The sequence below is a fragment of the Aspergillus tanneri genome (assembly GCF_003426965.1).
Source record: "Aspergillus tanneri strain NIH1004 chromosome Unknown AapTan_8_pilon_pilon_pilon, whole genome shotgun sequence".
Taxonomy (NCBI): Eukaryota; Fungi; Ascomycota; class Eurotiomycetes; order Eurotiales; family Aspergillaceae; genus Aspergillus; species Aspergillus tanneri.
Window position 1 is genome coordinate 1,912,121 of NW_022984635.1, and position 26,683 is coordinate 1,938,803.

The window sequence follows — 26,683 nt, forward strand, 5'->3', positions numbered from 1 at the left end:
TATTATCACGCCATTATGCCATTTCGTACTCTGTATTTTTACCTGTGGTAGGACATGAACTGAACTGAACTGAACTAAGCTATTATTACCGACTAGTTATCACCGAATGGAAACAGATGATGTCATCCACATCGTGGTTTTTAACACCCGTCTGTGTATGCAAGTATACCGAATCATACCACAGTTGCTCATCACAAATAACCTATACAATATATATAGAGATAGATAGATATACGTATATGTACAATCCGTCCAGCCCAAATCGACCAGGGACAAGCCATGCCAAGCCGGGGCAAAGACCATTAAAAAAAAAAATATATAATATAATGACGCCAAGAGGGATACCGTGAACTGAAAGAGGATTGTGTCAAACATGAAGTACTCCGAGACCACTAGGCATTATTCGCACAAGAGAAACTAGCACTGCTAGGATCATCGTGGATGGCCTTTCCAGAGACGTAGAGGCCGAGACCGCACTGATTGTTGTTAGTTTACTTGTATGTTGATAGATGAACAGAACTGGGTTCCGCGAGGGAGGGAAAAAATAGAAAGAAAGGAACATACCAGAATAGCCCCGACCGCCACATTAAAAATATTGAGACCGGTCAGGAAAATCTTCCTCGGCGAAGAAAAATACAGGCCTCTGTTCATGTACAGCCAGAACATCCCGCTAAGGCCGAAGGTGAACCACGAGGCGAACAGGGCCGTGATCAGACTCAGCAGGTTACTGAAGACGGGGATGGCCTCGGCGATGATCCAGGCGAGGACCCACAGGGTCAGACCGATGCCTACCCAGGAGCCGATGGCTATCCAGTCTCGTTTATGCATGCGGTCGGTCCCGCGGAAGATACGGATGTAGACGTATTTGAAGGCGATGTGGCCGTTGATGACACCAGCGATGATGATCTGATTGATTATCAGGGTGAGTTTGAAAAGTCCAGTGAAAGAGAAGGGGCTAGAGAACTCACTGTTGGTAGAGCAATGCCGTAGGCTACCTTGGACACAATAGGGCTGGCGGACCCAAGTGCAGGAGAGGCAACACTGGCACCACCATAGCGGTAGATGACAACTGCGGCTATCAAATACAAGCTGATATCGACACCTTGTAGGAGACACAGGGCCTTGGGGAAGTCGCGGGAGTCTTTCAATTCAGCTGCGAGACCGAAGAACGCGGCATGTCCAGCTGATACCACGTTAGTGGGCTTTCTTCCCATCATCGCAAAGCTAGGGGACATAGCTTACAGAATGCAAACACAATGTTGGTAACGGCGGTGAAACCGTGGACCAAATCCGTTTCAACGACAGCTTCGACTTTATTTCCAGGGTGCAGGATCCCCACGCCAATCATGGCAATAATGACTGCCGAAAGGATACTGATGAAAGCTAGTGAGGGTTAACGTACAGTAATAAGTAGATATAGGAGGGAGAGCCTACAAACGAGTGAGAGCCACGACATCTTGGCCAGTGTACGTGGCAATGAAAGAATGAACGAAACGATCATGCCAACTACACCGAACACAATTGAACATGTCCCATGGTCGGTGAGTTTGTTCATAGCAATAGTAAAGGTAAGCAAGTGACTAGCCATGATGAAGACCAGAAACAACATCTGGCCAATGCCTAGCAGTTCTCGCCCCCATCGGCCAGCGAGCACCTCACCAGCGTCCGCCATGTTGGAAATGTGCGGATATTTCCATTTAAACTGGCCGATCACATATCCAGTATATGTAGCCAATATACCCAAGCAAATCAAAACAACGATGGCACTAACCCCAACGTAAGCCACAACACGCTCAAGATTAGAGGATAGATAGACACATACGGAACCAGGCCCAACCCTGCCACGGCAGCGGGTAACGACAAAACACCCAGGGATACCGTTTCGGCCACCATGAGTAGCCCACATTGCCTGTAGACGTAGAAACAGGTCAGGGGAATGTCTTGTAATGTTCTGGACTTGGAGCTAAAGTGTCATGCATACCACCACTTCAACACCTTGTACTTGACTTCGGCAAACTCCTCGTCACCAAAGGCATCTTGCATATAGGCGGGTGTCTCTATCTTCTTTTCATCCATGGCAACAGATTCCAAGTCTCCCGGTGGACCTTTTTGCTGGTCATTCTGTAGGTCAACGGGAGTGGGAATTGTAACAATCTGTGGAGGGCTCATGTTGCATCAAGTTTATTCCCCACGTCAAACCAAATAAAAGATCAAAACAGGTAGAAGCAAAGAGAAGGGGAATAAAAGGGGCCTCTTCACGAGAGGGGAGGTCAGAAAAGGTTCTCCAGCGACTGGAACGGGGTATATAAGAACAAGGGAAGCTACGGAGAGATGTGTAATGAGGAGAAGGGTTGGGGAAAGCTGGGGTAGACGAGTGGGACCAGATCACCACTCTGATCGCGTTTGCGACTGCCTTCTACCGACATTGCATGCCTGTCTCACAGGTTGTCCTCGTTCCGCCATCAGTGGTTCCAGTGGGCCGATGGGCCCGAATCGGTCCGAGTTAGACAAATCACGAGTTTGCGACGTAATAGAAACCTCCACCCGCGGGTTGTCACGGCCTAACAAGATCCATAGTGGAACTGGGGAAGAAGCCAGATAGAAAACCTGGAATCTAAATAGGCCACTAAGGTCCTCTGCCGTGCCTGGAATTAATAATTGGGTGGTTTCACGATACCCCAGAGGTCTAGATACTAGTAAGTAGAGAACGTCTATCGAAAAGGAATGCTCTAGTGTACTAGACTTCAAGCAGCCAATCGTGCAGACCGCCCCCTCGGCAACCAAGAGCCAGAGATGGTGTCCGCTTAAGCCGGTTAAGCTCTGGGTTGGCGGCTCCGGGTGACGACGGTTGCGATTGAATGGTAAACTTGTCGGAAAAGAACACGCTGCGCTGGCAAACTCAATTGACCGGCTAGCATACCTTACGCCGGTCCCTTTCCTGGTCAGCCAAAGTCAAACGTGTCGAAGGAACACCAACATAGCAAAATGCTCTAGCTTTATCCGCTATAGTATGACCGTAGATCTCCCGCTTTTGTCTGCACTGACGCATGTCGTCGCTTTGATGCGGAAGAAGCAAGAACCAATCATTTCATGTGGGTCCGGAGACAAGCCAGGCAGCTACTCGACAGGAAAAACAGATAAATAGTAATGCACGGTGATAATACGTAGATACTAATTAATTTGAAGCGCGACAGCCCTTCTCCCCCATATTCTTCGAGTCTGGGGATATTCTGTGGAGATAAGATCGGATGTCACAGGTTTGCATTAGGTTAGTCAGGCCCGTGCTTACATAAAGACTGAAGTCAGCACAGCCGCACCTCCGATTGGCTGCCTGGGTGCGTTGTTAAGTGCGCCTGACGCAGAGAAATTGGATGGAAATGCCGACAATCCAATCAACTGGGGGGATATCATTCGACTTTCAACATGTCGTGCCTAGAACATCGGGTTTTGCAGATTCCATATGTCCCTGTTACGACATTATCTGCCTTCGGTTACGCCGTCTCGAGATGATTCGCCTCCCCGCCAGCACTGTGAGTTATAGACCTCCGGCTGTTCCGGAAGAAAGAGGAGACTGAAAGAACGCCAAAAAAAAAAAAAAAAAAAAAAAAAAAAAAAAGGAAAAGAAAAGAAATAAAGAAACAAAGAAAGAAAGTTCCACGATCGATCGATTGGCCCTGCATCTTGGTATCGGGAGGCGCAAACAGCCCGAATCTCAACGGAATCATATCGAGGAGCTCACACCACCACACAATAAGAACAACTTCCTTCTCATTGTTGTTAGAATCACTGCGATCACACACACCCCCATGTCCCCAGATTCTCAACCCCAGATCCAATGCCCCAAACGGGTCTCTGCAGTTCCAGGGACCGAGGATGGCAATCAGTCAATAGAAACAACGTGACTGGTCAGTTCGGGTTGCCTAATTAAGCTACCCCTGAGACAACCCCAATCACTGCGGGATTTTCCCATACCCGTTAGGGTATGTGCTTGGGTCTGGGGAACTATCCTCAGTCAGGTAGTTCCCATTAGTCACGGCTTCGGGTGTTTTGAGAGAATTCTCTTCATCGGGTGCAGGGTGTTTTTCGTATCCGGATATTTCACACAATATCCGGAAGGGTCCTCTGCTGCTCGTGTCGGTCATGGACACTGCGCCACGCGGCTGTTTGGCAAAACATTCCCGAACCGATTTTGTTGCATGTCGGATCCGCCCATCTTACGTGTCCGTGGTGAGACCAACTTGGATCTCCTGAAGCGTATCATCTACCCTGTATATACCCTATACCCCGTATTTCGAACCTGGTTGCCAGTTCTCTTCCCCATATGTCACTTTTATCTGAACAGTTTAGCCCACCACGCGTCTTTTTCTGTTCAGATATGCCTGAGGGTTAACACAAACCTCTTCTTGTTGATTACCCTGCCAGATTTGAAACAAATTTCAAACAGACTGAACCATGTGGATTAAAAGGCTGTCTAGAATCCCACACTGGCACTTAAGTCATCCAGACGAGTAATAGCATCTGCCTTACTCTTTTTGATAGCTGGGCAGTCTCGAGTCGCATTGCCGATAGCACCTAGCCATAGCAGTTGACCCATAGAGGTCACGTTTACCGTCCCCCGCTCCTATTGCCATTTAATATATGCTCCTGGGCGGTCCGATATCGGCCCCGCAAAGGTATGACAGAAACTTGGGGTATCTCCCGTCTGATTCGAAGCAAAACAGTTTTCTTTATGTCATATTCTCCATATTCTCCATATTCTTTGAGACAGCGACCGGCCGACTTTTTACCCGGATACCGACAGCAAGATGATGCAGATACGAAAAAAACTTAATTGAACCAGTTGAGATGTCGTGTCTGCGCGGCATTCGATAGGACAAGGCACAAGAAAAGTCAAGGCGGAACAAGGAAAAGAGCAGTTAGCTGCATGAGCAGCTTCCTTGGCCACGCATTCGGTGCAAATGAGCCGATATTGCTGTAGAGCCAGCTAGATAGATGATGCTCTTGACCATGCTCACTAATTTCCTGCCGCTCCAAGCGAGCCAAGCCTCGCGCGCTTAGGCTTCCCCTCTTTTTGCTCACTCTCACTCCACTTCCATGTCCCTGTATGAGTCAACATAAGCTAGAAACCTAGATAGTTATTGAAGCTTCTTCAACCCCGTAAAATAGACTCCCTCTCTAGTTCCGTTAAGCGAAACATGGAAAGAGAAGCAGGCCATGATAGGAGCACCCAGGATGCAGAGCAACCTGCTCCAGAGTCCTTCGATCAGAAGAGTGCGCGTCAAGAGGTTGGAAGAGTGATCAGTACGAATTTTGCAGTTCTACTGGTGGGGATGAATGGTAGGTCCGATGCCCAAACGGTATATCAACATCGACTGTTCTAAATGTATACGGTGCATGCAGACGCTGCCACAGGGGTCCTAATCCCCTATATCCAACCAACGTACCAGATCAACCTTCTCCAGGTTTCCTTCATCTACCTGGCTAACTTCACCGGATATGTCTGCGCCTGCTTCTCCAACATCCATGTCTGTGCCCGCATAGGAACCGGCGGTACCCTTGTCCTAGGTGCCCTCATCCAATGCCTTGGATACTCATTCATGTTCTGGCATCCGCCTGTCCTTCTTTTCGTGGCTGCTTTCTTCTTCACCGGGATGGGGGTCGCCTACCAGGACGCGCAGGCTAACACCTTCACCATCACAATCAATAACGCCCATCGTTGGCTGGGTATCCTGCACGCTGTATACGGAACTGGCACTATACTTGCGCCGTTGATTGCCAACACGATCGCTTCGCGCTCTCCTTCCTGGCATCTGTATTACATGGTCACCCTGGGGCTGGGTATCGTTAATGTTGCCTCGTTGGCGTGGACATTCCGACGGAGTCTGTTCAAGCCAAATGTGTCGACTGCCAAAGACACGGCGGCAAGCGAGTTCAAGGCAGTGATGAAAAACCGGGCAGTGTGGATCCTGAACGGGTTCTTTTTCCTGTATGCTGGGGTAGAGGTGGGGTTAGGTGGTATGCACTGGACAAAACGCTAAAGAAAGCCGTATCTCCTAAGCTAATGTCGATAGGATGGCTTGTTCAATTCCTCGTATCTGTGCGACACGGCGATCCCAAAAAAGTGGGCTACGTTGCCTCGGGTTTCTGGACAGGATTCACTTTGGGTCGTGTGATTCTGGCAGATATTACGCACAATCTTGGGGAGCGACGCATGGTTTTCATATATACCGCGCTGGCGGTGTTCATGCAGCTAGTATTCTGGTTGACCCCAAGCATTATTGCGAATGCCGTGGCGGTTTGCTTGTTAGGTTTGTTGGTCCTCGGCATAAGCTTGACTCGATATTAAGGCCTCATCTCATTTGGTGTGCCTGTAGGTTTCTTCATTGGCCCGTTCTATCCTGTCGGGCTGTATGTTCTCACGGAGGTGATCCCGCAAGAGCTCCACGTTGGGGCAATTGGTTTGTGGCTCCCTGATTCGAAGTTCCGAGTCAGCCCCAGCTAATATTTTACAGGCTTTACAGCCAGTCTGGGTCAAGCCGGAGCTGCTGCGTTCCCTTTTATGACAGGAGCTATAGCTTCGAAGGCGGGGGTTCAAGTCTTGCAGCCCATTATGGTTGCCTTGCTTCTTGGGATCGGACTTCTATGGGCTCTGGTCCCTAGAAAGCGATCGATCATGCTTGAATGAGACACGATTGACTTCAGCTGGGATGATAAAATGAATTCTCAATAGATGTGCTAGATGGGTAACAACTCCGGATATAGGTAGGCTGCCTCGCTCTGACAACATGGTATCTCTGATTTTATCTTCGTGGTTTCACTCGCAATGACGGTTCCTGAGAAGACTTAAATGGCATAAGCGTAAACCAGGCCAACAAGACAGCGGACTCCAATAATGACATACTATCTCCTTTCTATGTTCAGAGGAATACGACGTACGTCATTTCAGGTCTATATGACAATTTCTATACTACCAGGGCAATTAGCATAGAGCCTCCTGGAATAACAGGAACAAATTCTAGGAAAGTGAAAACCGCAACTCAGAGAGAAGATTTAAGTCGTCATGGCCTTACACATCTGGAAGATGGTATGGCGTTCCGACTAAGGATGACTGATACAAAATTCTCATCATTGAAGGGCAAAAAACGACCAGATATGGCTTACCAGCGCAGGATACATTGCTACTAAAGCGTCCGAGTGCTCCTTCTGGAGTACATTCACGTTGGATCAGCCATAAAATTGTTTTTCCTTTCAGCCCCAGATCTGTCGACACATCCAAGAACACCCGTCAATCGTCGTAAGAAATTATCTTCCGTCCTGCGAACTGAGAAGCATAAACGGTTGGAGTGTTTTTCTGTGTACTGTTTGCAGCAGTATCCTGTCCATAGTCCAATGCAGAATCTGAGCTTTTATGGCCCTCCGTGCGCTCAGGGCGTTCGTTAGTAGACGCTTCGGAGGTAGCTAGTTTCCGTCCTTCGGATATCTCTCCATTCTTTTCCTCCGACTCAGAAGATGCCTCTAAAAGAGCTGCTTCGCGTAACTGTTTTTCACGTAGTAGCGAGTGAATTTCGCTATGTCTGAATATCTTGATCTGCTCGTCTGTGAGAGTACGCTTCAGCCCATCGGGGTAATATCCAAGACCGTCATCATCTTCGAACTCGTTTTCTACAGTTCCATCAGATGCGTAGGGGATTTGCACTGTTGGACCATGTCCGAGGAAGTGTTTGGCTTGAAACGTTTGGAGATCTTCCTAGAGAAGTCGAAAATTAGCGAGAGTTTGGGGGAAACATGAACGGATACGAACTCACTATTGTCACATTTGGGACCTGGAGGTCAGGCATCATGAAAATCCTGACTGGAGAATATTATTGCGGGTAGATTTGAGTGTAGTGGGCAGTTGCTCGCGAGCATAAATCGAGAAGCGCGTATCGGTCTCGTGTTAGCGCGACAAGGGTTTGGTAATATTACACGGCCATACGCAGTACAGTGGTTTCTGGAATATTAATTAAACCTTAAAGCAACGAAAACGAAAGCAAGGGACGAAAGGTTCAATCGCAGACAATAATCTGTAAGCTTGTAGCGATATGGTAGGCTGACGACTGACTTCGTATACACGTCACAATTTCTATTTAATGATTAAAAAGTATTCCTATTGGTATCATATCATGTGCTCATAATCATCAGTCTGCAAGACTTCGCTAGCCGATTGCCCCAGTCGACAATGGAATACTTGTTATTTGGTTACCGAGTTTAGCCTTCACACAATCAAACGGAATCCGAAGAGTATTCGCTCCTTGGAGGTCTATCTTCGCGATATCTTCCTTGTCCATTGGAGACGGTTCTGCCAGGCTCCACGCGAGAGAAATATGGAAGCAATGAGAAGAATCGTCGTGTCTGTCCGCTCGGTTACGCATTTGTTTCCCTGGTCTTCTGGACTTCTCATTCGCATTAGACACAAGCGAAGTCTCATAGAGCGGCGGTTGGCCGAACATAGCTAGACAGCTATTTGCAATCCTGAGGAGACGATTTAGGTTGTCATCGTCAGGCTTCTTCGCACGCAAAACAAAGAACCACCGTGTCTTCTCGTAATTGGAGACGCAATCCAAACTCTCCGTAGTAATATCGAATCTAGCGGCTAGGTTAGAATCCAATATGTATGATGTATACGAGGTGGTGCGCCACTCACGCAGGGATATTGGACTCCTGGAGGGCAGTATGGAATGTCTCCATAAACGGCACCTTCTGCTCGGTTCGAAGGACCACTGGTCTTGAAAGACTAATATGAAGCGGGAGTTGAACGCCCAGGTCACTCCGCAGCAAACTGCGTATGTCGATGTTGCTCCTCTTCAACTTGTCTTCACACTGGGTAAGAATATCGCCTAAAGTGGCAAGCTCTTCTTTCGAAGGAAACCCTGTCTCATCAACCAAGGACAATGTAGTTTGGGAAATAGTGCAGCTTACATTCGAGATAGATGTGAGTAGGCCAGTTCCCTTCGACATGAGGGATCACTCGTTTGCGACCTCCATGGAGACTTGGGTCGTCTGCAACACTGACGCGAGTACTCGAGGCATACAAATCGTGAAATGTCTTGGGTAGTGGAGGTAGAGACGTAACCGGTGTGGCGATGTTTTCCTTCCTCAATTTCTTGGTCGGTCTTTGGGCTGACTCTTCATCCGACTCGGAGTCAGAGTACTGTACTAGTGCCATTGCCAAGCTGATTGCACCCGATAAGCGGGAGTGGAAATATGGAATGAGCTTGAGGATGTCATGTCAGTCAGTGACAGTGCCGGTAAATTTCGTTACGGCCGTGTCTGGCGCCGGCGCCAAGGCTGTTCTTACCGCCGAGCTGGACTCGGGATTACCAGGGCTTTCATTTAAATTGACATTCTAGAATTAACCGTATGATCTTTAATATTTCGGACACCGAGATTGAATTGACAGCTATGAGGAGTACATATATGGATATGAATCCATCGCCTGACTCACATGGTCCTATCTTAAATTCTAACACGAACTACTCCGCTGCCGTACTGCCTGATAAAAAAAAATTATATGGCACATGCATATGCGAACACTGTCATGCATCAATAAAGAAGCCCTTGGGGAAAAAAAAAAAAAAAAAAATCTCTCGCCGTTCTAAACTTGGAGGTCCACTGAAGACTGGAGAATAGATGACTGTTGCCTGATTCATGACGTGGGATGCGCGACGCTAAAGTGGACACCAATTACTTTTTCGCTTAAGTAATGGTGTCTATTAGTAATCGACATGGTTAGGTAGCAGTCGACGAGTCTTGTACGAATTCGACTAGAACAGCGCTACTAGAAGGTACTAATGGTTAAGCTTAAATTCAAGTGTTCTCTCAAGTCAAGTAGCGACCTATTAGTTTTCGACGAGAAGGAATTTACACCGATTTACACTGAGCAATGGTGAAATGGAAGATGCCAGAAGAAGGCAATGTATGTATAGATAGTCCGTCAGCTCCGTCGGCTTCATGACTCCGATTGTCCGGTCGGTCCGGTCCTGTATATAGTTTGACTAAGAATAGTGCAATGGACAAGTCAGTACGTACACTGCCCGTCAGTTCCGTCAGTTTAGTCACTCCTATTCATCCGGTGGCCTACCTAGTACAGTTTATCTGAGACGAGGAATGAGAGCCCAAACCCGCCATCCACCACAAATCCAATGCAACCGAACAGGTCTAGTCTTCTGGCGGGGCCCTTGGGCTAAACCCAAGAGGGTGGTGGTGGTACCACTGTTATCGATAAGCCCCAGAGTGGGTGGTGGGAACCATAGTTATGTCTGCAAGTCGTCACGTCACTCTGGAGGAGGAACCACACAGCCTGTGACCTTTTAATCCCCTCTGTTCTTTCTTCCTTTTCAACATCTTTCTTCCTCCTACATCTCTAAGTCTCTCGTGCTTCCCTCTCAACCAGCATCACCAAAAAATCCAGCGCAAAAGCATCTTCCGTCGTTCATTTTAGACCTCTTAGCTAGCCCCACAGAAGTGAACTCTATACGCAGGTTCTCACTAGGGGTTTGGCACTATTAGGTGCCTACATACATTTATTGGATTCATATTTTACGACCTTTCGAGCCAAAAGAGCCACCTTTCTCATCTACTCACCGTCTATCGCTACTATGGCTTCTTCTGGCGAAGTCCTGCGCGTAACATCCCCTCTCTCTCACTCTTCTCATTCTTCTCACTATTTCTCCCACTCTACGGATATGGACCATAAGAATAGCCCATACTATCGCTTTCTCTCTCCTTCCCCCACTCGCCTCTCACTTCGTCATCAACGCTCTTCGTCTCTCCCATCTGTGTACTACAACGGAATACTAGAACACTTCCCCATGGAGCAATCGAGGAGACGGGATTATCCTACTTATCACCATCATTCACCACGTCGAAGCAATGCTCGCTCCAGTCGCTGCCGGAGCAGACCTTACTCGCGTGACTCATTGTTGGTTAATCCTGATATCATCGACCGTCTTGATGACGCTGCTATTTATCAATACCACCACGAAGGCCCTTACGATGTAGTATATGCGGAGCGGAACCATGACAGCAAATCAAGCCCAGTCGAGGCTCTTCGATCATCAAATGCAGAGACTCTCAAAGCCACCCCACCCGAAAAAATTCGTGACTGTCTCGATAGTCATCGCCCTCTTGAGGGGGTGGCTTTTTACCCTCCTGGCCACACAGACAGGGAAGGCCGGGCTTATGAATACGAGGAGGGCACCAATATGATGAACGATTATGGAAATTTTATGCGCTGTCCCGGTCTGGTATATATTATCTTCGCCCTAGGTGTATGAAACATAAGTTTCAGCGACTAATGCGTTATGAACAGAAATTTACCGATGAAGATTTCAAAAACGATCCTTTTTACAACCAGCCTCTTCCGAAGCCATTCGCTTCCCTTCGAAAGAAGGTCATGAAATTCCGTCGTCGAAGGGGGACGGCGTAAACTTATTCCATGATGCTATACATTGCATCTCACTTTGGATATCGACACTCTAAATGGTGAATATTGGTGGAATCAAATTTTAGGCTAACGGGTTATCTTTCTCTCTTTCTCTTTTGATCTATGAACTTTACTTTTGGTTGATTTCTATACATGTTTTTAACATCTATTCAGGGATGAGTGATGTGGCTGTTTTTTGTCTTTAGCTTGGAGTTGGTTGGAGTTGATCCTCGCTCATCCTGAGGTTTTGGGTGTATGTTCTTTTTGTTCCGGTTATACCATGTACCCTCGAGCGTCTAGAAGGGTTGAATGCCTTTATTTTTGTTTTCCAACTCCTGTGCTGCCATGCTATGGCCTGTCTGAAGCTTGAGTGGATTCATTCATCATGTTGCGTTGCCTTGCCGTGGCCCACTTTCTTGTATCCACCGAACCCCCGAAGACGGATCATTCATATACTAATGCCTGGAAATATCCTCTTTTTGTATCCTCACTGCTCCTTGAGGGATTGGATGAGTCCATTCGCAAATCCAAAATCATCACAAAACCACCACCACGGTTCTTCTTCTGTAATGTATGAAACCTGATAATACGTATTGTGTTTGGTCACCGATATAACTGGATTCATCTACCATTCGACCCTGTGGCTACTTCTCGGATTAAATAAGTAACTGTTACTCAAGCAACAGTACACTTGACAGGCTGTCGGTGCGCCTACGGTATCTGTGGACATGTATAGCATATAAGAGGTACATTGTATTCCTCCCCTGCATCAATCATGACAACCCGAACAGCTTACTATGAGCTTTGATACACCATAACTGTTCAAAGTAATCCTTGGCTTTGACCTCCTCTTACTTTTCTTCTAGGTGCAGGAATGATATATCTTTCCACATCATCGCAGATGCTCGCTGATCATGTTCTAAACATCATCATTCAGTTGGGAATTTGTATGGGAGTAAATCAAGGCTGGTGTGGAAATACACCAGGAGAACGTTACAGAATAATCATGGCACTGCAGGGGACACTCGAAATCCGCCGGGACTATGTCTTCCATTCAAATATGAAACGCTAGTTGTGAACGAAGTGAATTACCGAAGGACCAACATCTGAGGGTCGAGACATTAGCTCTAACTATGGGCCACAGGTTCATATACAGAGCCCGAACAACAAAGGCTAGCGATTCGAGAGTTGGAACAGATCTGCAAGGCAACATTGTCTGTTCCAGTATGGCCTGATGCGAATAACACGATGTCTCAATAATAGTAACAGTAGAAATAGTAGAAATAAGAATAAATGAACGAATAAATGGGGCGGAAAGGCGGAAAGAATGCATTGATAATCAGTCACCGGATAAGTCATGCAACTCCGCCACCAAGGACAGCTTGTCAACTTCGCATCAACTCCTTCATTACTCCGGCCCATTCCTTCCCTTCTTTCGCCGGGGGCTTTGTATCTCCTGGGTTCTACTCTGTTCCTTATTTTCGTCGTTGTATATTGTATATACCCGTCTACTAGAGATAGAGAACAAGTCTGACCATGCGCTTGATCTGATTGCCATTTTTACAAACCCACTGGAGATTTTTCATATGAAGATCTAGCATCCTTACTGCTTCGTTCTTTCGCCCTTCTCTCCCTTTTTAGGGAAAAAAAAAAAAAAAAATAAAAATTAATATTCTCTATTTACTGCTCTCCGGTACTCGGAGTTAATCATGCGCGACAAAATGCCCTCCGCAGCCAAAATGTTCTATCTTGGCGTGTTCGCCTTTTTGAATCTGGCCTCTGCTGCTGATCAAATTCATATGCGCCATGACCATGAAACTTGCGCAGTGAGTTAGCCCTTGAGTATTTGGCATCCGGGTAGCTTGATTCCCACTGACTGTCTATCCTCTCCAGCTTGACCCTACTGCTATGGTTTCCGACGCCTGCGTTTCCTATGCCTCCATTAACGCGATGAATGACAACATCTACTCTCTTCTCCAGTCCATCACCCAAGAAACAGACTTTTTCTCGTATTATCGGTTAAATCTATTCAACAAAGTTTGTCCGTTTTGGTCCGACTCGGACGGCCTGTGCGGGAATATTGCGTGCGCGGTGAACACGATTGAGTCAGAAGAGGACATTCCCTTGACATGGCGCGCCGAGGAGCTAAGCAAACTCGAAGGTCCCAAGGCAGGCCATCCGGGTCGCAAGCTCCAGCGGGAGCGGCCGAGTGATCGGCCGCTCCAGGGTATGCTGGGAGACAATGTTGGGGAAAGCTGCGTGGTCGAGTATGATGACGAATGTGATGAGCGGGATTACTGTGTCCCGGAGGACGAAGGGGCAAGTGGGAAAGGCGACTACGTCAGCTTGCTAGATAATCCGGAACGATTCACTGGGTATGCAGGAGCGGGCTCCCGGCAGGTCTGGGATGCGATTTATCGCGAAAACTGTTTCCTGAAGCCGGCCCCGGAGTTACAATCGTCCCCGAACCCCCAATGGGGAGGATTAGAGGCGGTCAATGATTTTCGCAATGTTCTCCAAAAGGAACTGAAGCATACGGAGGGCTTGCCTCTAGATAATGAATGTCTAGAGAAGCGAGTCTTCCATCGCGTCATCAGCGGAATGCATGCATCTATCTCGACCCATCTCTGCTGGGACTACCTCAATCAAACGACGGGCACGTGGCATCCAAATCTGCAATGCTTTAAGGAGCGCTTGCATGACCATCCGGAGCGTATCTCGAATTTGTACTTCAACTACGCGCTCGTGTCTCGGGCTGTGGCGAAACTACGGAAACACCTTGAGGGATACACCTACTGCACCAGTGATGCCGCACAAGATGCCCAAACGAGGGAGAAGGTATCGAAACTCACCAAGAGCCTTGCAGACCGACCGCAGATTTTCGACGAGAATATTATGTTCCAGGATCCAAGTGCCGTGGGCTTGAAAGAAGACTTTCGGAATCGATTTAGGAACGTGAGCCGGCTGATGGATTGCGTTGGGTGCGACAAGTGCCGTCTATGGGGTAAACTCCAGGTCAATGGCTATGGAACCGCCCTGAAGGTCCTGTTCGAATACGATGAGACCAAGAACGGCGAGAATCCCTTGCTACGGAGAACTGAACTCGTAGCACTGATAAACACCCTGGGCCGCATCTCGCATAGTTTGGCCGCGGTTCGCAGCTTCCACCGCGCTATGGATCAGAACGACGGTCAGGTTTTCGCAATTGCTGCCGGTGTGTCGACTCTCCACCACCAACCTGATGGCAAAAAAAGGAGACGTCTTTATAAGGATGGTGGCTCGACGTTTTACTACGAAGACGATGACGAGGATGGTTTCCGCTACATTACTGACGAGGCCCCGTGGGAACGACGGAGAATCCGACGGGAAACCGACACCTTTCTGGATGACCTCAACGCTGAGTTTTCTTTGGTATGGGACACATTCGTCTTCGTGCTAAAGTCGTGGATCAATCTCCCCAGAACACTGTAAGTGATTGCTTGCTGCGAGACCAGGTATAGAAGAATTAACTGTCGTTTTAGGTTTGAAATTGGTGTTTTGGAATTCAATCGGCTCTGGTGTTACTGGCTGGGGCTTCCTGTGCCTCCACGGTCATGGAAGATCCGACTGCCCAGACGGCCAGAAATGCAGGATCCTGGAGCACCCAGCTATGATGAGCTATGATCGACGAGGGAAAGGTTTCTGGACAACGGTCAGTTGGATAGGGAGGGATTCATTGGACTGTATGGATAACCGAAAACGGGCGATCTGGACGCCCGGGCGCATTATTTTGGCGTTTGGGGCGATTGATTTGTATTATATGGGCATCGCAGCTTTTTAGTAGATTCATCAATACTATTCTTTGATATTCATTAGTACTCATCTTACTGTGTTTCCTGTGATCTCGGCTCCGGCCGTCGGCAGGAGACGCAGCCTCGGCATTACCGGCCACATGCGCAATGACTTTTTCTCTCCACCGCTTTCGACTAACTAATCACACTTCCATCGCCATCTCCATCTATCCCCTCTTCTCCTCCCACTTCTTCACCTCCATCCTTTCCCCAGATCATCCTGTCCATCTACGTCCGATCTTAATTCGGGGTTACTCTGATAGTTAGCCTCTTGATTGGGTTCATCTCGATGCAAGGCTGGTGAGAGTGAGATATCCTCCCCCATCTCCATGGCGTCAGTTTCGCCACCCAAGCCGTGGGAGAGGGCAGGCGCTGCTGGTGGTAGGTGTCGACTGGCTTTAACTAATTATCTAGTTCCTATTGACTGACACAACTCTTTCTATCCAGGGACCGCACTTTCAGCGTCTCCTGCGACGAGTTCGGCTCCCACTTCAACTATGTCTTCGGCTGCGCCGACCGCGACCGCCGCTACCACCACATCGACCGCTCCCGACCTACCCTCTCGTCCTAATACCTTGAATGCCGTTGTAAATCAAACAGCGTCTAACTACTCACCATACGGCGCTTCCCGGTTTGGTGCGTCTCCGTATGGAGGGTACGGCGGTTACTCTTCTCCCTACTCTCGCTTTGGCACAATGGGATCGATGTATGGAGGGTACGGTGGCTATGGTGGCATGTATGGTGGAATGGGTGGAATGGGAGGGATGTACGGCGGCATGCCGGGGGATCCCAACAATCCCAATAGTTTGACGAATTCTTTTAGCCAAAACACGCAGGCTACGTTTCAGCTGATTGAGAGCATTGTGGGCGCATTTGGAGGATTCGCTCAGATGCTGGAGAGCACTTATATGGCGACCCACAGTTCTTTCTTTGGTACGTGCATAGGACTCTCTTCCCGCTTTCATTTGAAGTCACAAGGACTAACCAAGCACCGTTTATAGCTATGGTCTCCGTTGCCGAACAGTTTGGTAATCTGCGCAATACCCTGGGCTCTGCCCTTGGGATTTTCACTTTAATTCGGTGGTTCAGGACGTTGATCGCAAAGATAACTGGTCGCCCGCCGCCAGCTGACGCCACCGCCCTTACACCATCTGCCTTCGCGGCGTTCATGAACGGAAGATCAGCGCCAGCCACCCTCCCAGACGGGACTCCCGCCCCTCCTAAGCCATCCAAGAAGCCTTTCTTCATGTTTTTGGTTGCCGTCTTCGGCCTCCCCTACTTGATGGGCAAACTGATTAAGGCGCTGGCTCGCTCGCAGGAGGAGCAGCGCAAACAGCTTATGGTTGGACCCAACGGTGAGCCCTTGCAACAAGGCGCGCCTTTAGATCCATCCAAGCTGGACTTCTGTCGAGTGCTTTATGACTACTCTCCCGAGGCCCAGGAGGCCAACGGAATTGACTTGGCTGTGAAGAAGGGCGATATCGTTGCCGTGCTCAGCAAGTCGGACCCTATGGGAAATGCATCTGAATGGTGGCGATGTCGCGCCCGAGACGGCCGCGTGGGTTATCTCCCAGGACCATATCTGGAGACGATCCAGCGGAAGCCTCAACAACAGACCATCACGTCTGGCAGCGAAACCAGCAGCCGTAGTAACAGTCTGCGCACAAACTCCGCTCTGGATAAGAAGCCAGAATTGAAAGGCAAGATGGGGGATATTTCTCCGGAAAGCTTCCAAAAAAGCGCCTTTTACTCATAAACAGTGTCGACTAATTGATTGATCGGACTGGATGTTCTATATCTATTCCAAGTCTCGAAACGGGGATTTTATGTTTCAAGCAGTCGCTCAGGATGGGATAGTGATGATTACTTCGTTCTTCTACGGGATATTAAAGCGTTGGGTACCTAGGTTATGGGCTTTCCTTTTCTTTTTCTTTTTCTTTTTTTTTTTTTTTTTTTCTTTGCAGTTTTCGTCTTCGTTTACGCTGAGCGATCCAAACGGGTTTTATTATTTATTTATTATAAACATTACATATTTGTACAAATTATTACTTTGATTATCTTACCTCCTATACAGATATTCTTACTCAAGGTGACTGAATATAAAGGACGTCTAAGATCTTAGTCCATCCGTATCCAGTCATGGAATACTTTTTGTTAGAAGGATTCCATCCACAGGTACTCCACGTAACTACTTACTATCTTGGGGGTAGGTGGGTAAGGAGTCTCGTCAGATATAAAATCCTACGCTATGTTTCTCTGGAAGTATGCCCATCACATGATTTAATCCTACGGAATACATATACACATACATTAAAGCTGTCATTTACCCACGTACTCAGAAAATAAGACAGCTGATAGCTTGAGACATGTACGGAGTAGATACGCATATATTTATTATGTATATGAATCTTGTGATAGTAGCTGATGTACTGTGGGGCTACATACATATTATTTTAGGTATGTACATAGCAAGTATGTGTGTATCTATAGTGCCGACAACTTCAGTATATATCAATGCCTTTCTCGGGATGAAAGCTACAATTAGAATCCATACAGATAAACGTTGCAGTTACAAATGTTGAGTAAGGGGACGGAAAAGAAAGAAAGGAAAAGACAACGTATACGTGCTCCATACAATTAACTTAGTCAATAGAAAATCTAATCTAGACCAGTACTAGTACTTTTGTCTCAAGATCGACATAAATCGTCAACCGGGCAGGATATGAAACCGCCGACTGGTCCGCTGCGTTGCTCCCATTGATCTGCTTTCACTGGACCATTGGTCCGTATAGTTATAGTACGGAGCACAAAAGCATCATATGTTGGTGGATGACTCTTGTCACATGATCTCTCTCTCTCTCTTTTATATTGTTGTTTTGCTGCTCTCTACTGCATCGTCTATAAGACATGATAAATATTTACGAGGTTGACGGATTAACTTTAGGATTTTCCTACGATAAGGTGACGTCTCGTAAGGCACGAAGGGGTGAGGTAGTAGGAATCATGTAATAATGACAAGATAGAGAATATCCTCCAGTTTCTTTCAGATTATCCTGCCATTTCTCTATTCTTCTCTTGTCTGCTCACTCTACTCACTCTACTGCCCCACACCGCTCCATATCCAACCCTTAACCTATCTTGAATATTCGTCTACTCTAATATCCTCTATAGTACTAAAATGGTCTGTCTTCAGAGGAGCTTCCTGGCTCTCATCATCCAAACCGTGGCATATGGAGCTATTGCAACTGCTTTGCCAAACCTAACCCAAGACATCATTGCCTCCGATAATAATGACCAGTCCGCCAAGGGAAATGACAAAGTCTTTCAGTTCGATGATGATTTTGATCGCTGTAGTCTGAATATAGACTGCTCTCCTGGCTTTATCTGCAGAGGCACCTACTGTATCACTGGCTGTGATTCCGATACTGATTGTTTTCATGATCAAGAATGCGTTGATAACATGTGCACCATTCCAGATGGGGACGTTTGTGCTCCATATCTAGCTAAATGCACCTCCAGCTTGGAATGTTGCACTACTAGCTGTCGCAAGTCTTTGTTCTTTGGAAAGAGGTGCGGGAATTCCTAGGTATTGAGTTATGACTTGTATGGTGGTTGTATTAATTTGGGGCGGAACCGGGGTTTAATAAGGCTTGTTGACGCTGTATTCTGTTTACTTTGTTGTGCTCTCTTCTGGCGTTTTCTTAGCAATTGCCTAATACTAAATTGTTCGCGATTTTCAAACAGCCTGGAGGCTATAAGTAAAAGATCGATCTAACCTAGTAATGGAATATGAACCGTATTGTCTCGTGGGATCTTGAAGGGGCTCGTGCGCTGGGGTCTCACATATCGCTGGATAAGCTGGCAATTTCGGCCCTAGTTTCAAACGAATAGTGAGCTCAACTGTACTGCCTGGTTATCGTTCGGGGCGAGAAATGGGGGATCCTGTGTAATACGAAAGGCTTAGTAGAAAGCTGTTGCATAAGCAAGTTCACTGCAGTTCCTTGATGCCTCCAATAAGACCCAGCTGTACTGATGATGACGAAAGGATAGATTGTCGACTCTTCATAGATCGGAGAATAAATGCCACCAATCCCATAAACCTTCCTTTTGTTCATTTAAAGGGCATACCAGAACCTACATAAACCTTTCCCAGTAAAATCAAGCCATAGATGCTCTATATAGTCGGCAATCTGAGAAAGGAAGACTGACAAGGCTAAAGGGCAAAAAAGAAAAAAGGGAACAAAGGGAGCAGTGTTACAGAGTAAACAGTAAAACTGAGGTGATAGTAAATGGCAGTGATGGTAAATTACTCTGAACAACACAAAGGAGGCATATAGGATGTTGACAGCTTCTTTCCTCCCTCTACTGGACTTGAAGTGCCCTAGGCTCTGAGCCTGTTCATTCATCATGAGGCGACGTAAATCCGGACATTGACTGTTCAAGGGTCTGATGAAGAACTAAAAGACGATCTTGAAATGAAATAAGTTCATTCCACGCATCGGCGTCATGAATCGTGCCTGGAAGGGATCGGGATGTTTCATTTGGTAAACTTGGACTAAGGGTAGCCGTCAAGGATCGATCATCATCGGTCTCGGCTTCGGGGTTTGGAACGAACTTTGCATCATCTGTACTGATTAAGCTGGATTCTTCACACGACATAAAATGCACATGTTTGGTTTGGGGTCTGCTAGGTAAATGCAAGAGGACGGGCTATCTCACGGTGTTCTGACTGCATCTCTGGCAAAGGTGGCAAGGTTGCTCCTCTGTCATCGGGCTCCGGAGTATAGCAACTCATATCAGATGGGGTTTCTGTCATTCCATGCGAATGAATTATATGTTGACAGTTAGCTGGAGAAGAGTTAACTTACTCGGTTCTGGACTTGATTGACGGTACTCATCACGTGGGCTATTATCCAAATGCGTGCCGTAGCGGCGGACGAAGCGTGCAATGCGCTTCGAGTCGACTTCTTGGCCGGCAACCCGAAAGGCAGTTTGTTTGCCCCGAGAAGCTCGTTTCTGCTGCTTTCGGATCATGACTTGGACTTCTTTGGCCTTGATATTTTTGCGGATATGCCAGGCTGCGAGACGGTCCTTATATTGTTTTTCCCTGCACATGTAGATTGTTAGGGAAGTTTATTAGGGTCCCGATTTGTCCATCGAAGAAAAAGAAAACACACGGGGGATAAACTAAAAGGAAGGAAGAAAACAAACAGTGATGCTTGATACACTGTCCTCTTGCTCTTGAAGGAAAAAGGGTCACGGAAAATTTCTTTTCGTGGGAAAAATCATCCAACCGAAATTGACTATGTGACATTGGTGGCACATGTAGAGGAGTTCTATACACGGAGTCCGAAGGGAAAGAGAGAAAAATAAGGTTAAGAAAAGGTAAGACAGTACGAGGCAACAAAGTTATAATCACGTTCCATGATTCTTTTCACGTCTCGAAGCTTCAGTTGATGATCACGATAAAGTTGCTCGATTGTCGGCCGATACTCGTGCCAGTCGTCAGACCTGCGGGGACGAAAGATGGTCGAAGAGGAAGAAGAGGCAGTAAGGGCGACCGATGAAGCGATGGAGCCTTCCATCATGAACAGATCACTGGGATCTCCCTGTCACTCATACTCTGATGTCTTCCGGGAGAGATTTTTAACTATAATAGGAACGGAGGGAGCAGGGACATGGACCAGGACGAGTAGGGTTAAAGAGGAAACAAGGATGGTGGGAGGAAAGAAAAGGGCAAGAGAGAGGAGAGAAACTGTAGATATCAAAGAGAAGTCTCAGTATTATGTAGGCATAGGGGAGTTGGAAGAGGCAGTAGAAGGAGACTCGAGTAGTGCGTCGTCAGTTGGGAGATGACAATGGGATAAACGATGATGTCGTTGGGCTAGGAAGGCCGTCAAGAAATCCGCAGCAAGTCAGGTAGTCAGTTGCAAGGACCTTAAATGGTTCATTTCAGTTGATAATATTAGTAGTAGCCGAGTCAGGACAGTCTGCAGGGCGTGTGTATGGATGTAATGCAATCTTTACCGCAAATACTCTCATGATAATAATACTTGGGTCACATAATCGGTTCATGAATCATTGAAGCTTTGGTACTTGGTCTTGCCAGCTAACCAACTAGTGCCATGATGATACAAAAAAGAAAAGAAATAGAAAAAGAAAAACAGAAAAAAATTATTTTTTTTTTTCCCAAATAAAGATCACAGCCATGCCAACGATCCGTACGGAATAGTAACTATGTAATTCTAATACCTAAGTTCAATGGTACTTCGGATCCCAACAGGGCAACCAAGTGGTTCGCCCCTAACCAAGAAGGAAAAGTACCGCAGCCAGCTGGGGAGGCCAATAACATCAGCCTACCCTTTGCGGCGACTTGCTGCTGGAAAAGCCCGCAGCAGCCTTGATCCTTGTTTCCCCGGACCAATCAGGGGAGGCGAGCATGGGTCCGTGTACTTTTGTCACGTTCTGACCACTAGAAAGGGTGGGAAGGGGAGCAGCTGTCTGTGCCTCTCCCAAGTAAGTAGTCCCTAGTGCCTATGGGTACTAGTAGGTACAATCTATACACAGTATACAGTATACACAGTACTCCTATCTACAACGATACCATGAGTGCTTCTTACTGCTTACCTGAGGTCTTTCATGGGGAATATTTAATATCTGGTCATCCAGAACTGATCGAAATGTAAAGTGAAGGGCTGGGGCAAAAAAATAATAATGATGAGACGGAATACAAAACCCCACTCAAAATTATTAGATCCAATAGTACACTACTCCAAGTGGGAATGCCCTAGATTTATGCATTCCTATTATGTTTGTTCCAACTAGTCTATAACTGATGCAGTCCTTTCTCGCAATATCCACTGAGACTTTTATTACCGTTCTGGCTCAGTCAAACTCTGCAAACATATAGATACCAGAGGATATAAAAAGAACTGTGCATTCTCCAAAATAAGTAATCGGTAGGGATGTTGAAGTATATTTGGACCCCGTAATTATCTGTACTATTGTACGTCTGGTTGGCTGCAGACTGCACTGTAATACAGAAGCTGCTAGGTAGATACGTTCTACATTAGTATCAAATTCCAGCTTAAAATCAACGGACGCGCTGGTGACTACGTACCTTCTATTTCCGACGCAAGCGGGTGCTTGGACTACAGTATCAGAAGGTCCCTATCTCACCTTGAGGTAAACACGAGTGCTTACCTCAGAAAAATAATGGTCTCAATATAGAAGACAGTGCCTACTACACAGGACGAGTAAGAAAAAATAACCTTTGACCACTAGCAAGACCAACGCTGATACTCATGGATGATATCCGTAGAGTATGTTCGAGCAAATCGGTTACGATAAGTTGACTTGTCCTTTTTAAAACCATGTCAAGCAAACTTACTACAGGGGGCAAAACATACATATAGAGCCAAGACCAAGCGAGTCAGAGGAAACAACGTCCAAGGAATGAATGGTTCAATTGGCAGAGAGTGCAGGTGGCTGTGTCGGAGGTACCCGGCTGAATGACTTGAAACCAGACAGATGAAAGTAGGAAGACACGCATCTTCGTATGGAGTCCGTATATTCATGGGCAATTGAGTGTTCCTGAAGGGACAACCTACCAGAGCGTAGCGCAGAGGCCTGGGTGTATGACCAGTCCAAATTCGGAATCACTTACATCACAGGACACAGACAGCAAGGGAAACAGACTTCCCAGTCGTCTCATATCTACGGCGTCCTAGATGCACTAGCCGTCACAGCCAGCTCCATGGGCCTTCTATTGGCTTATCCTGGAGGAGGAGGAGACAGATGATCATGGGGCACTTGTAGCTGTATGAAGAAAGTACATTCTGAAGACTTTATGGCGCGCAAGGCGTACTCGCCCTGTGGGTAAGACGGCGAGGTTTCCGATTGCAGGGCATTGATGTATGAGGCTAGGATGTCAGATAAGACGAGTTATTTGATAATCGAAAATAAATGAAGACTTGATATGGTTGAAACTATATTTTGTCTGTGAAATTATTGCCCTTCAAGTACAGCAGCTAATTCGAAAGACTTGGGCCACTACCAGCAAGTGGTTGAAATTTGTGTATTCGTTGAATGAAAGGTAAAGCCCAATATAGCGGGATAGAAAGATGGGTTAAAATCGAGACCAAGGAAATAGTATCTTGCTATCTGTCAGCTAAAGACAAGAGTAAGTAGTTAGCGCGTGGATAAGACTAGCATTACTATGAGATTTACTTAACAGCGTACGTGCACTCTCAGATTCCTTGCTATACAAGGCGCAAGTATGGCTGACTTGATGCACAACCAACAAAAGCAGTAAATAATCATTGCATTGCAGTAGATAGCATGCTTGCACGCTAACCGTGGGCTATTTATGACATTGGACGATCAACTCAGATTCTCAGGTCCTAGAGCCCTACCTTGGAAAGATAGGATGAACTTGGCTAATGCAATCCCACAGGAGCTCTGAAAAACCCTAGGGGATTGTTAGAATATTAGATGTGAAGTAGGTAAATTAATTAAAATATCCTAGAACAATCAGTCACTGTACTATGGAATATTTGAATGGAAGCATATGCTGATACTAGGGCATACAAAGATACATATCTAATGTATACCAGGTATTTTCCAGGTACCTAGGAGTAAGGAAGGTATTTTTGAATCAGGCCTGCATATGGACCTTAAAGCAGCAACACAACTCCGTACATGTCTATTTTTGTATTTTTAATAGGGCATAACCTACAGAGCTGGATATAAAATATAATAAAAGAAATACACCTCAGAGATATAATAGGAAAATCCCTCGATAAGCTAAATACTTTATACATGTATCTATACCTAAAGTACATAGCTAGATACTATACCTTAGTACACGTGCTATACTTATAAATACTGCCTGTAACACTCAGAAGGATCACCAACAAATAGAAGCCTCTGACAGCTTACCTTGTTTTCGTACTTGAATGCGCCATCTTTGCTGGTGCAACTTGGACATAACCCCTACCACTGCTGCATAGTACTTTCGACTGCATGTCAAGACCCTTCTTTGCTTTGCCCGTGATACTACGGAATACTAATAGCAGGGATCGGCCATAGGTTTTCTTCCGTACCCCTGTTTGTCGCCACCGGGATTTTCAATATGTATGGCGCTTGATATTGGGGGACTCCCAAAGGGGACTCAAAAAAAAAAAAAAAAAAAAATTGATCTCTACGCTGTACATAATAAATGATGAAACGCTCCACAGTTTCCTGGATCTAAGATTCCCAACTTTACCTTTTTTTTTTTTTTTACCCCTTCTCTCCTGCAGGCTTCGTTTGAATCCTTTAATTTACGAGGCTAATGATGGATCTCCCTATCAGTATCTGAGCTAGAGGATGAGGCCTGAGCACTTCTGAACCTTCGTCACTGACATGCTAAGTTAGATCATAACGTGGTCAATTATAATCCTGATTTTCCAACGCTTTCTCTGCTTATTTCTTTTACTCTGGAGTTTGGTGTAGCCAATTACGCTAGTAATTATATTGGTGCCCAGATAGTCAAACTAAAAACTACTGGAACTTCGGCCCGTCATGATGGGGGACCAGATTGGGATCCCCGCCAGCGATCCACCTGCGTTATTACAATACGGTGTACTTGATATGTGTACCGGGATTTCCCGCAAATATAAAAAAGAAATATAGAAGCGAAAATCAAAGGATAAAGGAAAATGAATAATGAATTATGCAGGGAGTGAACTTGGATATATTTTTCACATAGTAAACTATGAGGAGTTAGTACTGCGTACATAGTCCGAGTAAATTATGGCAAGGTACGGAGCACCCTACCCTAACTTTTTATTTTTTTAAAAAAAGTGGCCATACCTATTTTATCACAGTCTACCAGTCCTAAGATTAGGAATCAACGAACACCTTCAGATCAAAGAACTAACAAAAGAATTGCAACCTTACTAGATATTAAATAGTAGGAATTATATAGATCACCCTGTAATATTCCATCTACCGTCTGTGCTTATTAGACAAGCTACTATGGAGCATAGTCCGTACTGTGAATAGTACTATTACTCTGGAAGGACAGTTTCTGATGACGATTAGCTCATCGGAATGCTTCAAGCTAACAGCAATGAGAGTTCTCAACACCCAGGCACAGAGCTGTAGCAACTCTTGGCTCTAAGACGTCTCCTTTGTCTTGGAGATAGGCTTTTTAGGGTTACAGGTGCAATAGTTTGTCACACTGCAGCGGTTGGCGACATGAGTACCTATACAACATCTTATATGGAGTACTCTGTACTTCGTAGAAACAACTACAGTGGGAACCAGTAATTCTGTGTCCACTTACTCCAAGTACAGAATACAGAGTAGATGCAATGGACTCGTAATGCTCAAAGAGGCTAGATCTCAAGACCATTATGTACTGGGGGTTAATCACGCGTGATATGACGTACAGATCTAGCGCAGTGCATAGGTTTATCACATTAAAGAAGATATACGCGGGGTTCTATCAGCAGGCTAGAAAATGGGTAGATCTACAAGTCGAACAACTCTCTTATTGAACCATGCATACTATGTTAACTGTCACAGTATTTGCTTCTCTAAGTCTTTGATACTAGCTGGGTGCATGTTAGTAGCACTAATTATGGATGCACCTGAGTACAGACCAAGTTACAGGTTATCTGTAATGATACTAATTAACTCTCACATGTTCTATTTAATTCTATATAGACACTGAACTAGATGTGTAGAGTACACTCATAAGAGCTACTGAGAAATCCATGCGACAGTATACGGTGTACAGGCTACAAACAGTGACTGCTTTGGCTTCTGACCATACCATACCTATTTTGTCCCATACTACCCAGGGTTTAAACCAGAAGAGGGAACCATAAATCAGGAGTCCATTTCCCATCCGTTACACAGACCGTCGGGCACAGTCGGGGCATTAGTCTCTTTATTCTCGAAAAGGATCATATAGAGCCGCTTTCGGCTTATTCCTGCTTCGCTACCGTGCCAGGTAGTAGCTGGCCGACGACGGAACTTTCCAGTTTTTACCCCATCTATGATCCGTATTTCCCATCTGTATGGATCTTGCTTGACACCGGCCAGGGTATCCCCGCCCGGAACGAGCATGTGAACTTGAAGTAACCTAACGTACTCCGGAGTAGGGCAAGGTCAAGCGGCGTACCCACCCAGAAGGATAGTAGTATTGGATTGAGGGGACAAAACCGTTGGGGATTCCTTTTCTTTTCCTTTTTTTTTTTTTTTTCTGTCTCTTCCTTATACAGAGTCTGTATACTGATACTGTGCATGCTCCATGTATAGAAATGAGAGGTGAGTGGACGGGGGAAAGCGCTTCGCTCCGGAAAATTTAAGAAATTTACATCACCAGGAATAAAAAAAG

General features: G+C 46.2%; 8 protein-coding genes across 8 annotated transcripts; 4 read left to right on the top strand and 4 right to left on the bottom strand.

Annotated features, from left to right (window-relative positions):
• Window positions 1-392: 392 nt before the first annotated feature.
• ATNIH1004_011243 (neutral amino acid permease) lies at window positions 393-2,169 on the bottom strand (the record flags this gene model as incomplete). Its single annotated transcript, XM_033575808.1, has 7 exons — window positions 393-476; window positions 565-906; window positions 969-1,183; window positions 1,243-1,383; window positions 1,435-1,766; window positions 1,823-1,909; window positions 1,982-2,169. The coding sequence occupies 7 exons, from the start codon at window positions 2,167-2,169 to the stop codon at window positions 393-395; spliced, it is 1,389 nt and encodes a 462-aa protein (XP_033421663.1).
• A 3,026-nt stretch (window positions 2,170-5,195) lies between these two features.
• ATNIH1004_011244 (putative MFS transporter) lies at window positions 5,196-6,685 on the top strand (the record flags this gene model as incomplete). The annotated part of the gene is made up of 5 exons (XM_033575809.1): window positions 5,196-5,337; window positions 5,401-6,015; window positions 6,072-6,308; window positions 6,375-6,458; window positions 6,513-6,685. 5 exons carry the CDS (start codon window positions 5,196-5,198, stop codon window positions 6,683-6,685), a joined length of 1,251 nt encoding a protein of 416 aa, XP_033421664.1.
• A 600-nt stretch (window positions 6,686-7,285) lies between these two features.
• On the bottom strand, window positions 7,286-7,838 carry ATNIH1004_011245 (DUF3807 domain-containing protein; the record flags this gene model as incomplete). Its single annotated transcript, XM_033575810.1, has 2 exons — window positions 7,286-7,747; window positions 7,806-7,838. 2 exons carry the CDS (start codon window positions 7,836-7,838, stop codon window positions 7,286-7,288), a joined length of 495 nt encoding a protein of 164 aa, XP_033421665.1.
• A 357-nt stretch (window positions 7,839-8,195) lies between these two features.
• USB1 (HVSL domain-containing protein) lies at window positions 8,196-9,205 on the bottom strand (the record flags this gene model as incomplete). Its single annotated transcript, XM_033575811.1, has 3 exons — window positions 8,196-8,625; window positions 8,684-8,909; window positions 8,959-9,205. The coding sequence occupies 3 exons, from the start codon at window positions 9,203-9,205 to the stop codon at window positions 8,196-8,198; spliced, it is 903 nt and encodes a 300-aa protein (XP_033421666.1).
• Window positions 9,206-10,850: 1,645 nt separating this feature from the next.
• ATNIH1004_011247 (uncharacterized protein) lies at window positions 10,851-11,467 on the top strand (the record flags this gene model as incomplete). The annotated part of the gene is made up of 2 exons (XM_033575812.1): window positions 10,851-11,285; window positions 11,351-11,467. The coding sequence occupies 2 exons, from the start codon at window positions 10,851-10,853 to the stop codon at window positions 11,465-11,467; spliced, it is 552 nt and encodes a 183-aa protein (XP_033421667.1).
• Window positions 11,468-13,203: 1,736 nt separating this feature from the next.
• Window positions 13,204-15,127, top strand: ERO1 (ER oxidoreductin; the record flags this gene model as incomplete). The annotated part of the gene is made up of 3 exons (XM_033575813.1): window positions 13,204-13,290; window positions 13,358-14,931; window positions 14,986-15,127. The coding sequence occupies 3 exons, from the start codon at window positions 13,204-13,206 to the stop codon at window positions 15,125-15,127; spliced, it is 1,803 nt and encodes a 600-aa protein (XP_033421668.1).
• Window positions 15,128-15,623: 496 nt separating this feature from the next.
• On the top strand, window positions 15,624-17,050 carry pex13 (peroxin PEX13; the record flags this gene model as incomplete). Its single annotated transcript, XM_033575814.1, has 3 exons — window positions 15,624-15,675; window positions 15,742-16,227; window positions 16,296-17,050. 3 exons carry the CDS (start codon window positions 15,624-15,626, stop codon window positions 17,048-17,050), a joined length of 1,293 nt encoding a protein of 430 aa, XP_033421669.1.
• A 2,642-nt stretch (window positions 17,051-19,692) lies between these two features.
• On the bottom strand, window positions 19,693-20,879 carry ATNIH1004_011250 (Clr5 domain-containing protein; the record flags this gene model as incomplete). Its single annotated transcript, XM_033575815.1, has 4 exons — window positions 19,693-19,919; window positions 20,014-20,103; window positions 20,163-20,401; window positions 20,692-20,879. 4 exons carry the CDS (start codon window positions 20,877-20,879, stop codon window positions 19,693-19,695), a joined length of 744 nt encoding a protein of 247 aa, XP_033421670.1.
• Window positions 20,880-26,683: the final 5,804 nt, after the last annotated feature.